The 24,468-nt window shown below is 40.1% G+C and overlaps 1 protein-coding gene and 1 long non-coding RNA gene across 12 annotated transcripts in view; one reads left to right on the forward strand and one right to left on the reverse strand.

Annotated features, from left to right (window-relative positions):
* TRIM9 (tripartite motif containing 9) overlaps nucleotides 1-24,389 on the reverse strand; it is a 108,324-nt gene extending 83,935 nt beyond the window's left edge. For all 10 annotated transcript variants that reach the window (XM_038544701.1, XM_038544695.1, XM_038544693.1 and 7 more), the window contains exon 1: nucleotides 23,382-24,389. In XM_038544701.1, the coding sequence (XP_038400629.1) occupies nucleotides 23,382-24,203 (822 nt within the window). In that variant the 5' untranslated portion in view covers nucleotides 24,204-24,389. The remainder of the gene's footprint in view (nucleotides 1-23,381) is intronic.
* Nucleotides 881-16,061, forward strand: LOC111097032. Of its 2 annotated transcripts, none has more exons than XR_005363247.1 (3): nucleotides 881-1,582; nucleotides 9,779-11,067; nucleotides 13,447-16,061. It is a non-coding gene; the product is annotated as an uncharacterized LOC111097032 (long non-coding RNA). The 2 variants fall into 2 exon arrangements; XR_005363246.1 differs by having other exon boundaries at nucleotides 9,779-10,038.
* Nucleotides 24,390-24,468: the final 79 nt, after the last annotated feature.

Raw genomic sequence — 24,468 nt, forward strand, 5'->3', positions numbered from 1 at the left:
ATTTAAAAAAAAAAAGAAAAAAAGGGCAGCCGGGTGGCTCAATGGTTTAGCGCCACCTTCAGCCCAGGGCCTGATCCTGGAGACCCAGGATCGAGACCCGCATCAGGCTCCCTGCATGGAGCCTGCTTCTCCCTCTGCCTGTGTCTCTGCCTCTCTCTCTCTGTCTCTCTCTCTGTCGCTCATGAATAAATAAATAAAATCTTAAAAAAAAATAGAGTTTTAGGATGCCTGGGTGGATCAGTCAGTTAAGCATTGATATCAGCTCAGATCTTGATCTCAAGGTTATGATTTCAAGCCCTGTGTTGGGCTCCACACTGGGTGTGAAGCCTACTAAAAAAAATAAAATAGAGTTTATGTGTATGTGTGTGCACGTGCATGCATGCTCACATGTACACAGAATAAAGTCAATGTATGTGAGATGTCAAATAGGCAGCATAAGTGGTAGGATCAATAAGATCTCACAAGAAGAAGGTACAATGAAAATAAATACCATGTGACATTCATTAAGAGCTTCCTGTGTGCCTAAAATGGGCCTAGTATCTTACATGGAAAATATTAGTTAAGTCTCATAACAACCTTGTATGTATTATTTTTAATCCTCACTTAGCAGATAACAAAAATGAGGCTCAGAAAGGTTAAAGAACTTCTTGAGAATTTTAACCTTAGTTTGCTTATCTCAAAACCCAAGAACTTAGCCAGTAACCATTCTGCCACCATGGGTGGGTTGTGAGTTGAGAAGAACAGAAGAACGGGAAGTTGGGTAGAATTAGAAGAGGAGGAATTAGAAGAAGCTAGGCTATGATGGAGCCAAGGCTTAATTCAGGCTTCCTGGCATTCTAGAACACCTGTTTATTCTATTGCTATGCTTCTGATAAGCTCTTACAGGAGTTGTTGGGTGCTTAGCAATGATCTCTGATAAAAGAAGCACTGTCTAACATTTTTAAATGAGGGCTAAAATGGTATGAAGTTAACAACATGATAAAAAAAAATCAGTGTCTTCAAGTATTAATTCATAGTGATGGCCTGATGGAATATACAAAGGGTAAACTAGTGTACAATGCCCAGTTAGGAGACTATTGTGGTAGGCTAGATGGGAGGACATAGGGGACTGAGATAAGGATTTTAGTAAGAATAAAGGGGTAGTTGAAGGTAAGAACTGGTAGGTTTAGAAGTAGAATACATATGAATGAGAAAGGGAAATATCTGAGTATTTGGAGGATTTAGGCCTGGATAATCAGGAGAGTGGCAGTTTTAGGAACAGAGAAAAGTTGAGTCATAGATGCCTTTATGTGGTTCATCTGTCTTGGTCTAGACCAGTGGGTTCTCAACTAGGGGTGATTTGGCAATATCTGGAGGCATTTTTGGTTGTCACAGCTTGGGGGTAGGTGGTGAGTTAGATGCACTACTGGCTTCTGGCCAGCGGGGGCCAAAGATGCTATAATTGTCCTACAGTGCATAAGACATCCACCTTCCAACAAAGAATTACCTAGCCCAAAATGTCAATAGTGCTGAGACTGAGAAACTCCGCTCTAGGCTACAGGGACAACTTGTAAACCTGAGGCCCTCAGGCAAGTCAGGCAAGGTAAGGAGATATATTTAGTCTGTTCTATGGTGCTGTTGTTTTTAATTTAAATCAACATCTAAAACCAGGAGAATTCACATTAAAATGATCCAGATGGCGGGCTTCTCTTGGAAGATCTGCCAACTCTGGCTCCAAATTTCTCCTGGGTGATATCTGACTGTAACTGCGCCTTCCTTAGTTTGCCAGCCTCATGACTCCCATTTTCTCTGTTATCATTGAGACCAAACTCAGACACCATTTGTCTTTGTGTTCACACTATTATTTTCCTCATGGTGCAACAATACAATTGATCTTTATTATTCAGATTCCGTATCAGTAAATTTGCCTATTTCCTAAAATTTATTTGTAACCTTAAAATAAAAAATCATAGGGCTTTCACGGTCACTTATGGACAGAGCAGTGAAAAAGTCTGAGTTGTCCAATGCACACATCCTAGCTGAGGTAGATGCTCTGCCTTCTTGTGTCAACTCTCATACTGTAAACAACTGTCCTTTTCATGTATATTTATTTAGCGCTCTGGTTTTTGCATTTCTGTGCTTTGTTGGTAATCTTGCTATTTAAAATGACCTCCAAGTGTAGTGTTTAAATGCTGTCTGATGTTCCTAAGTGCAAGAAGGCTCTGATGTGCCTTATGGAGAAAATGCATGTGTTAGATAAGCTTTGTTCAGGTGTGAGTTGTAGTGCTGTTGGCCATGAGTTCAATGATAATCAATTAACACTATGTACTAAACAAATAATTTATAAATAGAAAAGCACAAAAGACAAGATTATATATTGATCACTTGTCAAAAATATGACCAGAACTCACAAGAACCTAGCCCTAAATTTCCATAGGAGCAATGGCTCAATATTCACTAAATCAATGTTTTTGGTGACTTTATACAACATAAATACCTTGAATAATGAGATTAACCTGTATGCCTTTTTCACAAGTGGATAAACGAAAGGTAGACCATGGGCCACATGTTACTTGAAAAAAGGGAAAGTGTATTTCTTTCTGAAGGTGAAAACTATTGCTGTCCTGGACTAACTATGAAAACCTTGCTTGTATCATCTGGTTCCTATAGGCATTTGACTTATAATCCTAGGATTTTTTTTTTGTTTTTTTTTGTTTTTTTTTGGTTCATTTATTTATTTATTTTTGGTTGAGATGAAAGATGTCCAGAACCAGGATAAAAAATGATGAATCAGAGATTCAGACAATAAGAACCATCATATAAGATAATATAAATAATTTTGGGAAAAGTAATACATTTACATTTTAGGGCTATGGCAGAAGATGGATTAAGAGTCATATTGCCTAAGAAAGTGAAGGCAAGTAGATACCATCTTTTAAAAATTTTTTAAAAGATTTTATTTATTTATTTGAGAGAGTGAGAGAGAGAGAGTGTGTGTGTGTGCGTGTATGTGTGCATGCAAGTGAGGGAGTAGCAGAGGGGGGAGGGAGAGGGAGAGAATTTCAAGTGACACCACACTCAGCACAGAGCCCCACGAGGGGCTTGAACTCACCACTCTGAGATTATGACCTGAGCCAAAACCAAGAGTGGGTCACTTAACTGACTAAGCCACACCGGTGCCCCAAGTAGATACCATCTTAAATGACAATTCTGATAGATTGGTATTGGTCTCTCAGCATGCTGTGATAAGAATTCTGAGCTGCATTTGGGTTACACCTGGACTTACAGGAAAAGTGTCATGATTGACAATAATGGTTGCCATGGGGCAGAATAGAGGAGTGGCAAGATGCTTTATATTTGCCAATCCTAGTCTCAGTAATGTAAGGAAGTACCACGAAGGGACAGCATAGGGGCAAGAGAAGCAGAACGCACAAAAGGAAAAAATTTTCCTTCTTCCCAGTTTTGCTCTGGGCTGCCCATACCATGTGTAGTGAAAAGGCACACATGGCAGGACCACTCAGGCCTAGTCTTTGAGGCAATATGCCTGGGCCTTCAGGTGGTTCTGAAAATATCCCCAATCTTTTCTGAAACATTTCAGGAAATTTCTTTCTCTTTCTTCATAGGGAGACTTAATTCTCCTGAAACGGTAGCCTTAATATTTTATTCTATTTTGTTACCTAGAAAGAATAATGAAGGTAAAGCAATTAGGCTTCTATAAAGAAACTGTTTGGTATGTTTGACCCACATTCAGTTATCCAAGGAAAGTTCTTTAATCTCTGAAATAGTCAACTATTTTTTTTAACATTTTTCTATATTCTTGCCATAGAATCAGTTTTGTATGAATAGGTTGCACTCCCTTATCTAAATAAGGATTTAAAAAAATAAGACAGCTCACACAATACATAGGAGGAATTCAATTTTTAGTGAACATGGTTTTTTAAAAAAGGACTTATAGATAAGCAATAGGTTTTTCTCTTGAGATAACAGAAAGGAAAATGAAGCCTTACCTCTGAAAACTTTTAAAAATTCATATTTAATAAGAAATCAAAATTACTTTTTTTGAGGTAATTGAGGCTTCAATTTATTTTTTTCTTACAGACTATTTGAATAGCTCTTACTTTCATTTAAGAAAGAATTGTTCAGTTTTGAAAATGCATTTGCATTTGTACTATTTGTTCTTTAAAAAAACCCTTCTCCCCAAACTGCTTTATAATATTTCTAAGTGAAATATTATATTCTAAGTGAAATATTCATCAATATTTTTATGAAATAAGCACAAAATCTGATAGAGGCTTGATAAAGAGCAATGTACAGTGTAGGAGAAACTCTACATTGAGAAAAAATTACACAAGAAAACAGGGAGACAAATCTTTTCTAATTAATATCTTTGGCCCACAAGGAAAAGCAGCTTATCTCAGAATTGAGGCCTTTTCTTTCCTTTTTCTCTAGTATTCGTAGGTAAAAAAAAGAGAGAGAGAGAGAGAGAGAGAGACTTAAAATGCATGTAAGTAAGAAAAAGGCAGACAACGGGATGCCTGGGTGGCTCAGTGGTTGGGCATCTGCCTTTGGCTCAGGGCGTGATCCTAGAGTTATGGGATCAAGTCCCACATCGGGCTCCCTGCATGGAGCCTACTTCTCCCTCTGCATGTCTCTCTGACTCTCTCATTCTGTGTCTTTCATGAATAAATAAATAAAATCTTTAAAAAAAAGAAAAAAAAGGCAGACAATTCAATGAAAAAGTAGGCAAATTACTTAGACTCCACATGAAAGAGGATATTCAAGGGACCAGAAAATATATGAAAACGTGCTCAATACCACTAGTGACCACAGCACTGTGGCACTGCTATATACCTACCAGGAGAGCTAAAATGAAAACAGTTAATAGCAAATGTTGGTGGCAATGAGGAGTACTACCGAGGTAATGTGACACCACCTTTTGGTAACACTGGTGGCATGTACTAAGGCTGATATTATGCATACTCCATGACCCAGCTACCTCCCTCCTGGAGGTATAACCGGCAGAACTGCTTACATTTGTGCATCAAAAGATATGTTCTATAGTGTTTAAGATGCACCTCTCATAATAGCCAAAACCTGGAAACTGCCCAAATGCCCATCAATGGTAGAATGGATAAATTGTGGAATATTCCTAAAATAAAATACTATAAAGAAGGAATGATCTAAAATTAGATACATCAAGGTGAATGAATCCAATGAAAATAAAGATGAGCAAAAGATGCCATGCTGCAGTGCATGCTGAGTACTTTCATGTGAAACACAAAACCAGACAAAATTAACATGCTGTTATAAGACAGGGTACTGGTTACCCTGGATAGGGATGGGTTGTGCTGTTGGCTGAAAGGCAGCAAGGAGAGGGCTCCTGGGGGACTGATAATATTTTGTTTCTTGATTTTTGCTAATTATATAGGTGTGATCAGTTTGTGAAAACTCACTGAGCTGTACATTAATAATGATTTCTACACTAAAAATTTCTGTAACTTTTTTTTTCCAGCTGCAGGCTTAAATAATTTTAGAAGACTTGCAGTCTGGCACTTCATCCAGTCTGACATAAAGCAAAAGAACTCACAATAAGTAGGTGGTGTCCTAGAGCTGGTTTGTTCTGACTCTCTGCTCAGGATCAGTGCTCTCATGTCAGGGTAGCTGGAAGTCAGCCATGGTAAAAGCTGCAAATCAAGGATTTGCATATTTACCAGCATACCACTGAATCACAGCAAATAACAAAAAACCAAATATCTACTTTTTCTGCATAAGTAATAATCACTTGAAATAGAAGGAATTTGGCACATACCTTATTCCCCTTGGAAATTTAGCACCTAAATGGCTCTTCCTTTGAGATAAGGGAGTTTAAGGCCAGGTTCATTTCAACACTTAATCTTCAAAATCCCCATGATGGGGGCATAATTGTATTTACCCATTTTGTTTCTACCTTTGACCTCTTTCAACTTAAATCTTACTTCTCATTTCAGGAAGTAAATAGTCAAAAACAGCTTGTTTATTCCTTCTTGACCACCTCCCCCTCCCCCATGCTTTTCTTCCTCTGCAAGGAAATGATAGTGAGTATCCTATGTAGACAAAGGTCATTACAGGTCCACAGTGGGTTGTTCCACCTGGGATGGAGAAGCAGAGTCCAATGCTGGGCAGTATGGGCTTTCCTCTCCCCACTTAGCTGCCTGTGTGCATTGTACCTGAGCTGTCAGCTCCTTCTACCCTGCTTTGGAGCTGTAGTGTACTGTCACGGCCAGGGTAAAATGAGGAGGATGGAAGATGTTGCTGCTAGCTGGTCCAACTTCTTTTGATTTTCAAATGTTGAAATTCCAACTGAGAAACTTGAAATAGAAGGAAAACTAAAGTGTCTCTTCACAAAGGCACAAACAGCAGGTAGCAGACAGTTTTATCCAAGAAACTCTTCTCAGGAACCGAGCCAGAGAAACATCAATAAATCTAGATCCCAATTAAATTCGCCCCTGACAGGGACCTTAGCTCTCATCTAATCCTACACCCTTATCCTATACACAAGAAGCTGGAGGTCCAGGGGACTCAAGTGGGCTGCCCAAGAGGGAGATACAGGATCAAAACAGAGGCCCCTAGCTCTGTGTCTCCTGCCTTTTTTTTATTAGATGTGGCCACCAGTATTCTCAATTTCTTGATGGACCCCTACCCCACTCTTATTCCATGTTAATGTTTCTGATATGGAGATGTACCTTACAATTCTTTTGAAAATTATTTTTCTTTCTGTTTTTTGTTTTTGTTTTTTTCTAGAAAACAATTTAAGAGGCTATTCTTAACTTGTTGGAGTCCTGGAATCTAGGAATCATGGCTTTACGATAGATATTTATGTTTGAAAAATATATACCATTTCTTTATATTGAAAATGTCTTCATACCTTTAAAATATAATTTGGCTTACATAAAGTTTTTAGGAACACGTGCCCATTTGGGGCTGCATTCAGAAGCAACGTGTTGCCTGTCAATCTTTTTTTTCCATTTTTGCTGCCCTCCTTGAAGTCACTGCCCAAATTCCTTGTAAATACTCAGTAGTGTGAGTCAGGAAGGCCTTGAGCAGACCCTGGGCAAGAACAAAGAGCAAATGCTGATGGCTGAGCTGCCTTAACTCTCAAGATGTTTGGGAGAGGAATCTGATCCATCTGAATTTCTCATTGCTCTTGGCCAACTTTTGACTAAACCAATGTGGTGGTTAATTTTATGTGTCGACTTAACCGGATCACGGGCTGCCCAGATATTTGGCTACCCATTATTTCTGAATGTGTCTGTGAAGATTTGAATTGGTAGCATTTGAAATAGTAAACTGAGTAAAGCAGATTGCCCTTCTCAGTGTGCACAGGCAACATCCAATTTATTGAGGGCCTGAAAGAACAAAAAGTGGAAGAAGAAAGAATTTGTTCTTTATAAAACTGATCGTTTACCTGGGACATTAGTCTTCTCCTGCCCTCGAGTTGGGAACTACACCATCAGCTTCCCTGGTCCTCAGGCCTTCAGACTCAGACTAAACTACACCACTAGTTTGCCTTGGTCTCCAGCTTGCAGATGATAGATCATGGGACTTCTCAGCCTCCAACTGCATGAGCCAATTCCTTATAATAAATCATATATAAAATATAATATAACATAATATAAGAATATAAATTATATTTTTATAATATAAATTATATCTATATGAATTTAAAGTCCCATTTCATAGGTAAAATAGCTCATATTAATCATGTACTTATTCTGTCCAGGCTGTGTTTCAATGGCTTTGTATCTACCATACCTGTTATCCTCATAACAATCCTTGGAGTTTGGCCTGATTTAAAAAAATTTATATTCCAGCATAATTAATATACAGTGTGACATTGGTTCCAGGTATATAGTGATTCAACAACTCTATATGGACTGATTATTATCTCCATTTTACAGATGAGAAAACAGAGGCACAGAGAGGTTAAATAACTTACCCAAGTTCACACAGCTAAGCAGTGGAAAAGCCAGGGGTTAAACATAGGCAGTCTGTTTCGGCCCAAGTTCCCCGCCCTATATTGTGTTGTCTGGATAATACTGGACCCAGGAACAGATCTCAGCTCTTTGGGCTTCATACTAGCGAGCTGCATAATACCATGCAGGCAGCCCCCACACACGGTAGCTTTATCACAAAAAGGCCTCTTCATCCAGGCCCTAGATCTTTGGCTCTAATTCTCATTTTAGCACTTGCTATAAAAAGGCATAACCAGAGACTTGTTTTTACATTTCTGCCATGCATATCCTATTTCCTACTTCTCTTGACTATTTTGTTGTCTGTTACCTGAATTCTTGCTGTGCATCTTCGATTCTCCTAGCTTATATATAGTTAAAATGCTTGTCATCATTTGCCCTTAGTCAGCAAGGCAACTGATGTGGCCACCTCACAGTGACATGCATGATCGACTACTTTTAGGAGCAGGGAGGAAGGAGTCCCATGTTTCCTGTAGGATACATGAGAGCCTCCATAGGGTGTTTTAAGCTTGGAGGTGAGGTGTTCATGAATTGTCAGACTTAAGTTCTGGCCCTCAGTCTCAGCTTCAATAGGCACAAAGTTCTCTTCCTAATGCAATTCTAATGATCCTTGCTATCAAATCAAAGAAATAGTTCATGGTGAAAAAGACACTGATATGAAATCACATCCCGCAGCATGGTTCACACAGCAAATCCTGTTCTAGCACCAGCTGTTCCAGGACCTTGATTTTAATACTTATGAGAACAATTTCTTCTTAGAGGTGCTTGGGAATTGACATGGTCACACACCATTATCTGTGTAACCATTATCCAGTTCTCTGTCTGGGCACATAAAAGTGCTTTGTCTCTGTGGTCAAACTGGAAATCTCCCTTTCTGTGTGAATTTCCCCAGTTGAGCAGCTGAAAACACCTGGAGCGCAGGACCAGCTAAACAGCCAGTGTCTATGCTACACCACCAGTATCCTGAACTTGAATCAGCAACAGGGAAGGTGTCACTCAGCCCACACTGGGCCTTGTGGTAGTTTCGTGAGGGTGGAGCTCTGAATACAGACCATCAAAATTCCTTAACATGGCTGGGAAGATTAAAGAACAGAAGGACAGGAAGGAATGTAGTGGGTTTTGTGTACACTGATAAATATGATTTAATCCCTGAAGAAAATCAGGAGATATGAACAAATACAAAATGAAATTAATTTTCAAATCTCATATTTATGTAATTTTTATACCAATCTCCTCAGGTATATATATACTAATTAAATAATTTCTCTAAAAACACTGGGTTAGTGTTTGAGGGCTGTAGCTCACAATAATAACCTTTTGTACATATAGTTTTAGAACATTTAATAATTGACCATAATCTAAAAGTCATAACAACATGCAAATTAAATCACATATAAATGGTAAATTGATGACATTACTTTCATGTTAGTAAATAGACCTATGGAGGTAAGACTACGATATAATTGAACTATTTGGCTCCACTCAGAAGATAGTAATTGACCAGTCTCTGGCTAGCCTCCAAATAGGGTAATAATATTCTAGTAAATAATTCATTCCTTCCGTGTTTTGCAGATGAAATTTATAAATTATTCTTTACTTTCTGCCTTCAGCATAAGCAGAACTTCCAGATTCAACTAAATGTCTCATTTCAGTGGTGGTTGTATGTCAACGGATTCTGTGTTTGTATTTGGCTAAATCATTTTATGACATGTTTCAAACGAAAAGAGTTATGTGAGTGCATTTTTATACAACCCAGATGTATATGTTATAATCTTATTTTACCATTACAGGTGATGGGCCAAGTACATTACAGTAATCTATTGTTGGGACCCATGCCAACTCTGAAGCTGCTACCCACGAAGTATGATTTGAGGAGCTGTCATCACTGGGTCCTTCTCTGGGAAGGAAGCCAGCACCGGAATAGCCAGTGTCAGGCTGGAGGCAGAGGGTGCACAAGCCAGTTGGGCTGGACAGAGAGGCTCTCTTGGGAGTTGCTGGTCAAGGTTCTGGGGCTGGATGAACAGACTGGACATACAGGGATCAGAGCAAGGTGTGGAGATAACCAAACAAAGGCCCGTATTTAGGGCCAAAGCTGGGCTTGCAGACAGGCAGGCAGAAACCAGAAGATTCACAGGGGATCGCTGTGGGAGGGGAGGGGAAGAGTAGAGAGTGCTGGTGGTCAGTAAGGTGCAAGCAGAGTTGGCAAGTAGTATACCGGAAGGGGGAGAGAAGCAACCAGAGACTCTCTTTTGCTTCATCCTATAAACTTCTTTTGCGCTCTGGCTAGGGCTGGAGTTAATCAGAGAACCAAAGGGGATAGCCATGATGCAATGCAGCAGTTCTCCCTGTGTGAGGGAAAAAGCAAAGCCTATTTTCTACAAATTCTTTCCTGTCCAGTTTTTATGCTGAAACTCCTGCATTAGATGGATCCTTTGAGCAAAGGCACTATCTATAGAGAGCCAATGTTAAAAAAATAATATTTAAAATGAAGGAACATTAACTCAATAGTACAGACCATGTAATTACTCCTTAAAGAGAAAACAATAGGTTTAAGTAAACTTTGATAGTTGTGGTCATGGAGTATAGAAAAAAACTGTGATTATCAGTGTCTGAGAGAAGAGAGCCCCCAAAAGAGAATAGGTGTTTTAATTGAGCTTCACTGAGCACACACATACACACATACACACACATAGAAGCAACTGAAAATGGGTCCTTAGATGTCCAGAATTTTTAATACAAGTTCTAAGAAATCAATGGGTTTTTTTTTTTTGGTAATACACACTGTGTGATTATGATAATTTATGAAAATATTCTGGAATTTATTCCTTTGATTTTGGAGGGGGTTGGCAAGTGATCTCAAATATCCAGTGTCCCAATTCTATCAATTTGTAACGCTCAAGTACAGGGGAAGAATGCACCATTTTGACACCCTGAAGTGATTTTTAAAAAAATACCACAATTGTAATCTGTAAGTAACAGAAATCATAGCACCACGGGAACTTTATTATACTGAGATGAACTCTATCACCAAAGTTGGCAGAAGTGTAACTCAAGGAGGAGGCACAGCCACCATATCCAGGTACATTGACAACCAAATTTATTTCCTCCTACTACTTTTGGACTTTTCCAATGTTTCCTATTCATCAGGGCCACTTCTAGTAGAACTTATCTGAGCTCTGCTTCAGAATTGGCTGATAGAGGTTACTGGGCAGGAAATTAGCAGTAGGTCCTGGTAGCCCTGTCTTGACAACTTTTTCCTCACACTCAGCTATGTGTCTGCTTTTTATTTTCTGTGTTTCCAAGAGAAGAGAGGTTCACATCTCTGTCCCTTCCATTTTAAATGAGTGAATAAGTGTCCAGAATATATAAAAGATCTCTTACAGCTCAACAATAAAGGAGAAATAATCCAACTAAAAGCAGCAAAAAGATTTGAATAGACATTTCTCTAAGTAAGATTCAAAAACAGTCAATAAGTCCATGAGAAGATGTTTAATATCACTTGTCATTACAGAATTGCAAAACAAAACCATATGAGACATCCCTTTGCAACTATTAGGATGGCTCTAGACAAAAAGACAGAAAATAGCAAGTGTTGGTAAAAATATGGAGAGATTAGAACCTTCATATATTGCTGATAGGAGTGTAAGATGGTGTAGCCTCTTTGGAAATCAAGAATCAAAGAGGTTATCAATGCTAGAAGCATGAATTTTCTTTTTGGGTTTGATGGTTTTTAAAATTAATGTAAAATATTGTGTTGATTTGCCAATTAACACCAATATTTACTATTACTTTTTATATGTACATAATAGGACCTCACTATCAATTCAAATTTTTCCACAACATTTTTATGTGCAGTGACCAGAGCAATCAGAAATTCACATCCTCAGTCTAAGCATAAAGGTGCCATTTCTGAAGTAACAGAGTGGTAGTCACACTTGGGTATCATGCTTGTTGAGGCTGGCCTGGAAATTCAATACTTATCTAAATTTTTGTATTTCCATATTTCTTGTTTCTCAAAGTAGAAAGCAGATAAAATTTTATTTAATACTGAACAATATTTTAGTTCCACTAATGGCAGATTTGCTTCCATAATGGCAGAAGGTAGCCAGATAACATGAGTTGACTGTAAACATCAAGCTTCTTCACACTATATTGATTGTGTGTTGAAAGCTCTTTATCATATTTCCTTGCTAAGTCTGGGACAGATGATTGATGGTCAATAAAATCAGTAACAACTGCTTGTTAAAAGCACCACAGATTTATCTGCATCATGTAAGATTTATTAGATTGGATGGGAGTCCACTTATACATTTGATTTTGTGTGACTAATGCTCTTGGGATACCATTTCATAGATGTAGGAGTGGGGATGCAACAGCATAAGCAACCCCATTTTACCATGTTATCAATTTTATCATGAATTGGTGTGTCTGGGTGATGTCAAACAACCACAGCATATCAGGCATTATGTAATGTATTACACATAATCAGTTGTTGGTTATTTTTACTGATGAAAAGAAATTACAGTATAGACAATAAAAAATGATAGATTATATTACAGAGTTCTTTCCCTTTAGCTTTTGGTGAGTTGTGATTATCACTGAACCTGTATATATTTGACCTTCCAAGCATTTGCTCCCTACAAAATCAAAAGGCCTGTTAAGAAGACCTGCTTTAGGTAGAAACTATAAAAGCCCCCATATTCACATTCACTTCCCTCTGCAACCTGCTTTTTCAGAGATTAGATAATGTCTCAGGCTGATGTACAGCATAGGTCAGAGCAACATGGCCTTCTCCCAGGCTTTTTGCTGGAGCATGGGAGAGAGTAGTATTTGGTGTTAAACAGTTGCTTCTTAAAATGCAAGCTGCAGGCAAAATGAGAGTAAAGAGAAGATGAACAAAAATCTCAATAAAGCTGAATTGATGCTATCTGGCTGGAAAGTCAGCTTCACATGAATAAATCAGCAGATGAGAATTCACCATCTATGTGTACTGGCTAATGACAGAAGGTGACTATTCCCACACCAAAGAACAATGTTTAGCATTCTACTTCCAAAGCTAATTCTTTAAGGAACAGTTTCTTCTTTGAGCAGAGCTATTAGTATAAAACACACAGTTCTGTTTCTATGCAAGGCTTATGAAAAACAAATTTTATTTGGCAGTGCTTAAACCCATTCGTAAACAATTGGCTTTTCCAATTCATATATTCCTTTTTATATCTATGGAAAAGGCGGCCAGGCATATATTCTTGAAAAGGAATGTACATATTTTCTTTTAACCACCTCAGCAAAAGGTCCAAGAAAAAAACGGAAAGGAAACAGATACCTGCTTATGGGTTTCAACATATTTTTGTGTTCAAGATAGACTTAGAAATGTTTTATATCTGCAGAAATAAAGATGCTGAAAATACCAAAAAACGTCAACCTAATATTTATGTCATTTCTGTCTATAAATTTTAAGATGATGGTTTTGTTACAAGACAACAATGAATCAGTGGCTGAGCTGAGAGAACCCCATTGCCTGTCTGCTGTTTGACTGGTTCTGACAAGGAGGCAGGCTGGACCCCTCCCAAGGACCCCTCCCAAGGACCCCTCCCAAGGTAATCAGTCCTATGGCATATGCCTCCAAGGATCCCGTCTATGGTGTCCTCAACATACTTGTCTTTCCCTTCCTTCTGCCTTATATTTTCCTCTTTAAATTTATTTTGTCACAAGAAAACTTAGGGGACAAATTACTTAATTTTTCAGTAATTTTCATGCATGAGAACTAATGGAACTCAGTTTATTTGTTATGCCATTATAATCTATAGGACCATAAAATGGTGCTTTCTAGGTCATGTATTTCCTGTGATTATCAGACAGTAAGACGGAGTAGCAGTTCAATATGTAAGCTCTGGAGTCTTACAACTGGTATGACTTTATGATTTTTCTATGTCCTAGTTTTCTCATAGGAAGATTATGAAGATAAAATGAGAAGTGCCAGGAAATGGCTTAGAGTAGTCCTGGCATGTAGTAAGTGCTCAGTAAATTTTTAACAAAAGGAAAAAGAGAAAGCTTTCAGATTTCACTATTATCAGGCTAACATGAGAAACTTAAAATATTGGGATATTTGCTAATCATTAATCTTTTTACGGACTCTTTTTTTCATTAAACCTTTCCAAACAGCTACTAAGAGCACTAATGGAGCAAACAAAGGTATATAAGAAATAATCTATGACTTTGAGTTAGTAGGGTCCAATGAAAGATTCTAACATATGCAATTATAATACAGTGGGGGGTGCTTAGTGTTGGAACTCAAGAGATGGGAGCTAAGGGAGGGGTGGACAGAAGATAGAAGAGAGTTTGGGAACACATTGTGAAAGGGAATGGGACTGAAATGTCTGGATCTGTTTTAGACATTCAAGTGCTGGTGGGAGTTGAGACCATGAGGAGATGAGTCTCTAGACAGGCATTTTGAGGAAGAGAGAAAAGTCAGTGGTGCTTATTTATTCATGACTAGAAACTCAAGACAAGTTTTCTTGCTTTTTCAGCTTAAAATGAGTTAGTCAAAATGAAGAAAACTTTCTTTCTATAGTCAAGGGAAAAAAAGTGTCTCTAATTAAACCCAGCTGGTGTGGGGGTGCCGCTGGTGTAAGAGTGATGCTGGTGGAACGGGGAGCAGCATTCAGCTTCCTGCTGGCAGACTGATCTACTGCAAGGCTGTTGAGAATGGCTTAGTTGATTTGAAGGTCAAGTTTAAGAAAATGCTGGAGGGCTGATAGAGGGCTGATAGACACAGGGCTCTGTGGGGAAACTGGAAGGCCATGTAAGTCAAGAAAGAAGAGGTAACTTAGGCAGATGGGACTATGGCTGGATCCAAGGCCAAAATGTTTCACCATAAGCCATAAAAGTTAAAAGATGGCAAAGCCAGGGCTAACCAAAAGTGAAGTGAAATTGTGATGATTTCCCTGATGATGTGTCAAGTGTATTCTGTGCATTCTGCTTGGAATTTTTTGAGTAATCTCAGTCTGAGATAGGCTCAGTTTAAGACAAGGGCCCAGTTTAGGGTTGGGATAAAACTGCTGTGAGAACACTCCAGGGAAGCATTTTGGCCTTGAGATGTCTTCTGGAATAAATTAGACATGCTGATGACAAAACCTAGATCATCTCTAATAATCTACGTACACTGCTGGGGGGCCATTTTATAGATAATTCTTCTCCCAAGGTACAAATTGACTCTAAATGTCATTTTGAAAATATTAGCAAAGCTTGGAACGTAACAGGCAAAATACTGTTCTTTTAACTTTCATAAGTTGTTGTGATATGCTGTTACAGGATCACCTTTAGAGTTTTAACCTTTTAGTTAAACTATCCTTTTTGCTTTATCATAAGTACCTTAGGGATGCCTGGGTGCCTCAGTGGTTGAGCGTCTGCCTTCAGCTCACAGCGTGATCTTGGGATCCAGGATGGAGTCCTGCATAGGCTCTCTGTGGGGAGCCTGCTTCTCTCTCTGCCTATGTCTCGGTCTTTCTCTCTCTCTCTCTCTGTGTCTCTCATGAATAAATAAATAAATCTTAAAAAAAAATAAGTACCTTAAAAACAACCTATTTCTATCTACCACAATTTAATGACAAATTCAAATAAGTCATTTGGCATCATGTACACAATGCCTAAAAATAGTCAAAAGTAGATCAAAGCAGTTATTTCTAGTTATATTATATTAGTATTACTGATATCTAAACTAATTTTTTCATTTATTTACAATATAAGGGGAAGCAATATATATCGAACACATGTATATAAACACTACAAAACTTACATTAATTGCCTTTACCTCTATCTTTGACTTTAACAGTTAAAGAATAACATAAATTTAACTTTTAATACTAATTTTAATAATTAACATAAGATATAAGGATAGTCTTATTTGGAACATTAACCACAGGTTGGAGTTTTAGAATAGTCTACTCTGCACACTTCAGAAATTAAGAATGTTTACATTTTTACTGACTTAATAGCTGATTATTGTCTAGTGTTTCCCAAATACATCTGGTGCTAAAAAATAATTTCTACAACTTAAGTGTGCATTGACAAATGAATGGATAAAGAAAATGTGGTACACACACACACACACACACACACACACACAGAGGAATATTATTCAGTCATAAAAAGGGAAATTCTGCCTTTTGCAACAACATGAATGGATTTCAAGGGCATTATATGCAGTGAAATAAATCAAAGAAAGGCACATACTGTATGTTCTCACTTATATGTGGAATCCAAAAAAAGCAGAACCCAGAGAGAGAATAGGATGGTGGTTGTCAGGGGCGAGAGATTGGGGGAAATGGTAGATGTTGGTCAAAGGGTACAAATTTCCAGCTATTAGAAGAAGTTCTAGGGATCTAATATACAGCTTGGTGACTATAATTTACAATACAATATTATATACTTGAAAGTTAAGAGTGTAATTTTTAAAAATTATCTCCACACACATACAGAAAAGGTAATTATGTGAGAGGATGGAGGTGCTAATAAACCTTATTGCGGTAATCATTTCACAATATATACATGTCTCCAATCATTACTTTGTACATCCTTAACTTATATATGTTATATGTCAATATTTTAATAAAACTGGAAAAATTAGAAAAATTTTTAAAAATAGTTTCTGAAGTCAAATAAGTTTAGAAAATTCTAGATTAAATAAATTGCTGCAGAATGAATCAGTACACTGATATAATAATGTACACTGTGAATCATCAGGAGCATGTTTAGAATGGAAAGTCTCAAAACTATTAAGTTTGGAAACAGTTTGAGAAATCTGACGTAGAGAACAGGTCAAAACAAGATGTATATGTCTTCAGAGATTTCTTGCCTTTCAAGACAAATAAAATTGATTATTGACAGAAGTTTGATTTCAGAACCTCCCTGTCCAGCCTATAGCTCAATAAGCTCATACAGCCTACACAATCAGCGAATGGGTAAACAGCATTATATTAAATATCATATGTTTTCTGCTTCATTGTATCGAAACTGCTTTCCATTTGTTTCTTTGGCATCAGCATGCAGCCTTCTAAGTATAGTATTCTAGAGACAATATCTAAAATGAATGAGAATGTCTTCAAATACAAATGTTCACATGTGTTAACGTATGTGCTTTTATTTCATTTTATTTATTTTTTAAAAGATTTATTTATTTATCTATGATAGACATAGAAAGAGAGAGAGAGGCAGAGACACAGGAGGAAGGAGAAGCAGGTTCCATGCAGGGAGCCCGACGTGGGACTCAATCCTGGGACTCCGGGATCGCACCCTGGGTCAAAGGCAGGCGCCAAACCGCTGAGCCACCCAGGGAGCCCCAACGCATGTGCTTTTATAAGTGAGGACTTCTCAGTTGAAAGTGGCTGATACAAACTGGCTAAAGCAAAAAAGGAGGGGAGGTTTATTGACTCCAGTAACTCAAAAGGCAGGATGGGGCAGTGGGACTCACTCATGGCGAGTCTCAAATACTGTTCTCAGAATTCTCTCTCCATTTCTCAGTTTTGTATTTCTGTGGGTTGCCTTATTCTCTTCTATTTATGTAGTGGTAGGAGGAAGAGGCACAGACATAAACACTTCCTGGCTTTTATTATTCTAGCTGCAACAAGCCCAGAGGAAAGTAAGGCTCCTCCGTCCCTGACTCAGTATATAGAAGCCTCAGAAAAGGACTGTGATTGGACTGGCTTGAGTGACGTGCTAATCTTTGAAATTAATCACTTGGGCCAGAGGGATAGGGTATGACAATTGACCAGGCCTATGCCACATGCCCTTCCATTTGGCCAGGTTAAGGTAGGGCATTGGATTGGCATCCCCACCAGAATCTCAGGGCCGGGCAGAGGTAGGAATGTTGTGGTGAGGGAAACATTTAACTAGAGCAAGAAGAGTACTGCTGGTATAAGGCCAAAAGACAAAACAAAAACAAACAAAAACAAAAAAACAACAAATCAACCCAAAACAAAACAAAAAAACCCCACCAAAACACTGAACTCCATGGTTACTAAAGTTCTTCTTTCCTTCTAATAAACAGATGCCATTATTCATATGAAACTATATGGTTTAAAAAATCTCCCCCTCCTAGCTCAATCACATACTTTAGAAGAAGTACCCAAACTTAGTACAAAGTCATGTTTTGGCACCTCTGTCCTCCTTCCTCCACTCTAACATAAGCAAAATGAGGGACTTTGCTCTGACGTGGCCAATTCACCATAGAGGGACAACAACACAAACCACTTGGTGGTGGAGCATTGCTGGGGAGAGTAAGCACTGAGCTACCGATGCCAGTGTTCTAAGAACTTCTTTTTCATCATCACCAACTCTTTTACTTTTCTTTCAAATCAGCTCAAGAAACTAGTACTGTAGCTAAAATGTAGAATATCTAAGTAGAGCAAAAGGGCTTTCTTCTGCACCTAGCATGGCTTCCTCTCAGACTGTACAATAGTGCTGGTCAGTGCCTCCCTGCCCCCACTGCTCTCAAATGCATCCTGCCTGGAGGTTGTCTCTGGCTGAACAGTAAAACTAGGAGCCAGGTGTTGTAGCAAGTGATTCTATCCATCAGGGTTGGGACTGGGGTGAGGGATGTGAGGCACTCTCCTCAAATGTGGAATTTAAGGAAATGCCAAAAACCTCAGTAATAACATCAATATGACTTTAATGTGGTATTTTTTTTAAAGATTAATGCAAAGATTCTATGATGAACAAAGGTCAAAATATTAAACAAAGACAGGACCAATATTAATGATTTTTCTTTTTGACTCAGGGCCCAATATGGATCAACATAGCACTGTTACTGATCTTGCCTAAATTTAAAATGTTGATATTTTGTTGATCCTAGATTTTTTTGCATTCATTTTTATTTTTTAAGATATAGCATTACAGTATTTTTAATCTTGATTACTGAGTTTTGGGGGCCTCTCAAGTTTCGCTCCTGAGGTGAGTGCCTCACTTGCCTCACCCTAGGCTTCTATATCCACCTCACCAAAGGAGTGGGGTCATGGGCCTGACTGTCATCAGTCACTACCTGATGCAAGCTGAGTCACTAAGATTCTTTCTCTAAAGTTGAAAATGTGAAGAGACAGGGACACTCTACTTAGATGACAGTGGCCACTTGCACTGAAATATCCTGCTGCACTGGGGCTAGAGGAGTCATGTCAGGCCCTGTGCAGGGCAAAGAGGCCCATTGCCAAGAGACAGAAGCAGAGATGAGACAGCTAACTAAACATGTGGCCTACCCTTTTGGGCCACCTTTAAGAGTAGCCTTTTAATGCATCTGTACTCTAAAATAAGCAAGCAAGGTATCCCAAGTTGGGGGATGAGGTTTTTATGCAGTAATTGTTGACAAGTAAGACAATAACTTCTGTTTTACACAAAATTTTCTCTTGTGCCAAACTGGAATCAGTAAGTATAAACATTTAAATTATTTTTTCAAAGTATTTCCACAAATAGAGATTTTTGGGTAGGAAGCACGGAAATTTATGAGACTTGCTTCAAGTTATTAGCAAGTTAAGTGGTAGCATCAGGTCTGGAACAGGATCTCCTGTCATTCAGCTCTTTCTATTATGCCTCAGTACAAAGAAGAACAACTGACTTCTCTGATATATTCTCCTTAAGATTTGTAACACTGTGCACAGAATGTTCTGATTGTACTAGATGTAAATTTTAAAAATACAAAACCCATGAATATCTGCTACCTGTTATATTTATCATAGGGACATTTAGATTATATTGTATTTACTGCTGACAGTTAACTAAATATCATTTTAGTTACATTAAATAATACACTTGGCTACACAAATATTTGATGAGATGTCAACATACAACAAAGCAGATAATATTTTCCAGAATACTTTGAAAATAAAAGCATAACTGATAATTTATTTTAAAATGTTGCTGGGATGCCTGGATGGCTCAGTTGGTTGAGCATTTGACTCTTGGTTTTAGCAAGAGTCATCATCTCAGGATTGTGGGGCTGGGCCCCGCCAGGGGGTTTTGTACTCAGGGTAGGACTCTGCTTGTCACTCGCCCTCCCCCTTTATTTCCCCCTCCCCCACCCATACTGGCTCTCTTTCTCAAATAAGTAAATAAATAAATAAATAAATAAATAAAATCTTTAAAAAATAAAATCAGATGCTGCTTAAAATTGCAAATCTTCAATAAAAAAAGGTAAGAGAAAAAGAATAGTTGAGACAAGATTTAGAGTGATTAGTACATAAAGGAAAAGAAAATCCTTGCTCAATAGCACAAATACAACAGAAGGATTATAAGTGTATTGATTCAGTGACTGATAAAACACACCAAGAATTCAAGGATAATGTTATATTTAGAAATGTGAATTACTAATATTATAAAGTAGTAATAATGGTTCCAACTGCCTATTTTGAAAGTATCTACAAAATGATTTTTTTGTGTAGCAATTCTTTATATCAACCTAAGTTGGATTAAGGAATATAACAAGTCTAGTACTAAATAAAAACTGTTACCAGATATTTGTCTTATATGGCTACTTCATATTTTGAAGGCCATATATGTGCAAGAAATATTTTAATTTGGTCAATTGACAACTAATGAATTTCTACCAGTTGTTTTTAAAACCTCTTTAAAAATACATTTCAGCCATTTTGTCTTGAATGTGTAGGATGATGATTTAGTGCTAGAGGGAAATACTTACAGAATTTTTTTATCACCAGAAATGACTAAGTTAATATGGTGGAACATTAATGAAAACTTTCAAGTCTAGTAATAACATGTGTTGATAATTAACTGCTCAACTTTAGGAAAACTACTTCATGTAATTCTTTGCTTTCCTGTTTTGAAGGATATAGAAATTCTGGCCCATGAGCTCTAGTGGAAACAGAACATAAATAGACTACATGAGAAAATCCAGCATTAACACATTAACTACCTTAATAAGAGATAAGATGGAGGAGCAATGCTTGTTGTTCATCTAAGACAATAAGTGAATATTAAAATCTGTCATCCTTCTGCCCTTTTGGGGGGCAGTTTAATAATTCTGATATTGACTGAACAAAAATTATACTTATTCATTATTTTGGAAAAAAAATGTGCAAAATATCAGAAAAGAAATGGCCTTTTCTTTTTTTTTCCCCAAAGGACCAACCTTCCTTTTCTAGCTTACTTATGTCACATCCCAAGGGCTTTGACATTATTGTTTTTTTAATAGACATCCAAATTTCAACCCAGTCCACATCAGTGTCTACTCACAATTTCCATTACTCATAAAATCAATGATTTAACATTTCAAACCTACACAGGGCTTGACAAAGATTAAAAGGTTGCTTCTGGTTTTAATGGATAAAGTATAGGCTCTTCACAGAAAAATAATGCTGTGGTTCACCATCCTAATCAGTGTGTGACTCTTAAATTCTTTTTTCAGACAGAAGGATTAATTTCTTAGTTTCCAAAGATAACTTTGAAAGGCAGCTTAACATAGGCTATGGTTAGCAATTTAAGAGTGAAATCATATCATGAAAAAAAAAAATTGGCCATGAACTCAAGTTTTGAAAACTTTCAAAAGTAAGTATCATTTCAAAACATGTAAATTGGAAGTGTTTTAAAAATAGTGGCATGTGCCTAATAGGGCTCAAATTTGTGCTGACTTAAATTTCCATCAGTACGAATAAGATTTAATAGGTTATATGTGAGAACACAAATAACTGTAAACATGGATCACATTCAATGAATACTAAATTGAGAAAACCTCCCTGATGGTTGAAAATGGTGATATCTTACTTCTTTTCTTGCTGTAAATAAAATATCAATGTTTTAGCCTTAACCCCATGGTCTCTCTCAAAGGCTAGCCCTTCTAGTCTCCAAGAAATGCTAGGAAACCCTGAGTGGGACATAGTTGAGGCCTGGACACCATCTTTACTCCCCTGCCTGATCCTTGGGCTTGCAGCTCAATGATATGAAAATCTCCCTACAATAATCCCGAACTCCTGCCCTACCCTTTGCATCCCAACCAAGCAAATTATTTAAAAATTAAAAGTGAAATTTATACACATCTCCTTCTTTCTAAGCAGGGTGGCTTAACATTATTATAAACATCTTTTTCCTCACAAAGCTTACTTTCTCGTGTGTGCAGAAGGAAGCAATAGATAAATACGAAAGTAACAGTGAAAATATATAGCATGCCAGCTAGCAGTGTCTGAGGCTAGTGGCAGCAACTGTATTTAGAAGGGTTTCACTGCAAAGGTAACATCTGAGCAACAATCTGAAGGAAGCAAGAGAGTGAGCCGTTGGAAGATAGGGTTTTGGGTAAGACTGTCCCAGGCTGAAGGAACATCAAACGCAAAGGTCCGGGGCCCGAAGCTGTCTGATGTTCTTTGAGGGACAGTGTAGCTGGGGAGGAAATGAGGTCCATGAGGCCAAATGTGAACAGGTCAAGCAGGTCCTGGTGGACCATTCTAGGGACTCTCTAAGAAATGTGGGGGACGATTGGAGGGTTTTGAGCAGAGAAGTGGCATACCTAAACCTAAACGTTGTTAAAGGACCCTTCTTGAAGCTAGCTTTGGTGGGGGCACCGTCCAAAGAGACAAGAAAGGTAAGTCTGGTGGTAACAGGTGCCTCAAAGCTTGCAAAGACGACTACTGAAAGGGGGAAAGGGTTGACTCCTGGACAAAATGCCTGTGTGGTGGTTGGGAGGATGGGGTTACCCTGGGTTACGCATCTGCCTAGCTTTCAGGCCTAGACGCAGAGACCTCTGGTCCCGCTACTTCAGCCGCAGGTCCCTAGCTCCAGGGGCGGTCAGGACCCGCAGCTTTGTTGCCGTGGCGACCACAGGATTCGACCCCCACCCCGCCGCCCCCGCGCCACACCACTCCCGGGTCTCCTGGGGCAAAACACCCGGTCCTGCATCTGCTCCAGCGAGGACTCATCAGTATTCCACCCGCGGAGTTCTCCCCGCCCCCGCCGCGAATCCCAGAGCCCGCCAATCCCGCAGCTCCAGCCTTGGCTGTTCTGAGCCTCCCCACCGCCCCCACTTGGTCTCCGAGGACCGCAGCCGGATCTGCCCCGGAGCTCTCCTGGCAGCCCCCCCCGCGCGGCGCGCCTCTGCCCAGTTACGCAGCGCTTTCGGGCTCGTTGGCGGCGGCCGCAGGCTGCGCCTCCGCGGCAGAGAGGGCACCCGGGAGACCCGTTCTAAGGCGTCCCCGCAACAACTCTCCGGGGATATTCAACTCCCCTGCGCTCGGTTTCAGGTCCTCCTGCGCTTCTGCAGTGCACCAGACGGGGGAAGCAGATACAGGAGAACCTGCATTGCGCCCCCGCTGGGATGCACGGTGCGCAGAAAGGGGACCTTCTGCTGCAAAGCCGGAGGATCGGGGGCGCGGGGAGTCAGGGGTGGGTTTTCGTAGGACTCACCTTGTGCAGTTTCCACATGGCCCCCAGAGCTTTGACTTCGTGGCTGGAATGTTTGCCCTCCTCCAAGCACTGGTAACACACGGGCATCTTGCACTGCACGCAGTACATGCTGTGATTCTCCAGCTCGTGGTCTGTGCAGGTGGAGACCTTGCGCGGGCTCAGCCGCCGGCTCACGCGGCCCTGGGCCGGGGGCACCAGACGGTGTTTGGCTAGGGGCCCTCGGGGAGGGTGGCAGCGCAGGCGGCACGGATCACAGTAGAAGACATCGCACTGTTCGCACATGACAGTGGCCTCCTTGGGCGCCTTCTCGCAGAGCTGGCACTTGAGGGCTGCGGCTTTGCTCTGCTGGTAGCGGTCAATTACCCCTTCCAGGACGCGGTTCTTGGGGAAGCCGCGGAGCCCCCGGTCATCCAGTATGAGGCTGCGGTGGCACTGGGGGCAGGTGATACAGGAGTTGCGGGGCACCGGGGCCAAGGCCGGTGACAGGTGGGTGGCCGGTGGCGGCATAGCCGGGGGGAACACGCGGACGCCATTGGGGGACTTCTGGCACGGAGTAGTGGGGGCACTGGCGAAACCCCCGTAGGAGCCATAGCCGCTGTCCGCCTCGCTGTACAGGCTCATCTTGTCCAGGTCCAGATAGTCATAGTCGGAGACCCCGGAGCCCGAGGCCCTGCGGCTCTGGGGGGATTCAGACTCCGGGGTCTGCACCAGGATGTTGCGGGCGCACGCTTGACATAAATTGTGAGAGCAGGGCAAGATGATGGGCTCCCGATAGAAGGAGCCGCACACGGGGCATTTTAACTCTTCTTCCATCTCTTCCATGAGGACCGGGCTGGGAGCGAAGCAGCGGCGGCTGCAACGGTGCCTGAGCGGGCGAGGCGGCCGACCGGCCTGTCGTCTCCAGCACCTTGGCCAGCGGCGGCGGCGGCGGCGGCGGCGGCGGCGGCGGCGGCGGCGGCTGCGCCTTCCCGCGTCGATCAGGCGCCGATCCCCGCCAGGCGCTCTCCCCGCGAGCCGCTCTCTCTCTCTCAGCCGCGGACCCGCGACGCGGCGCGCCAGCCGCGGACCGCCCCCCTCTGGTCCCGCC

Source organism: Canis lupus, chromosome 8 (assembly GCF_011100685.1).
Source record: "Canis lupus familiaris isolate Mischka breed German Shepherd chromosome 8, alternate assembly UU_Cfam_GSD_1.0, whole genome shotgun sequence".
Taxonomy (NCBI): domain Eukaryota; kingdom Metazoa; phylum Chordata; class Mammalia; order Carnivora; family Canidae; genus Canis; species Canis lupus.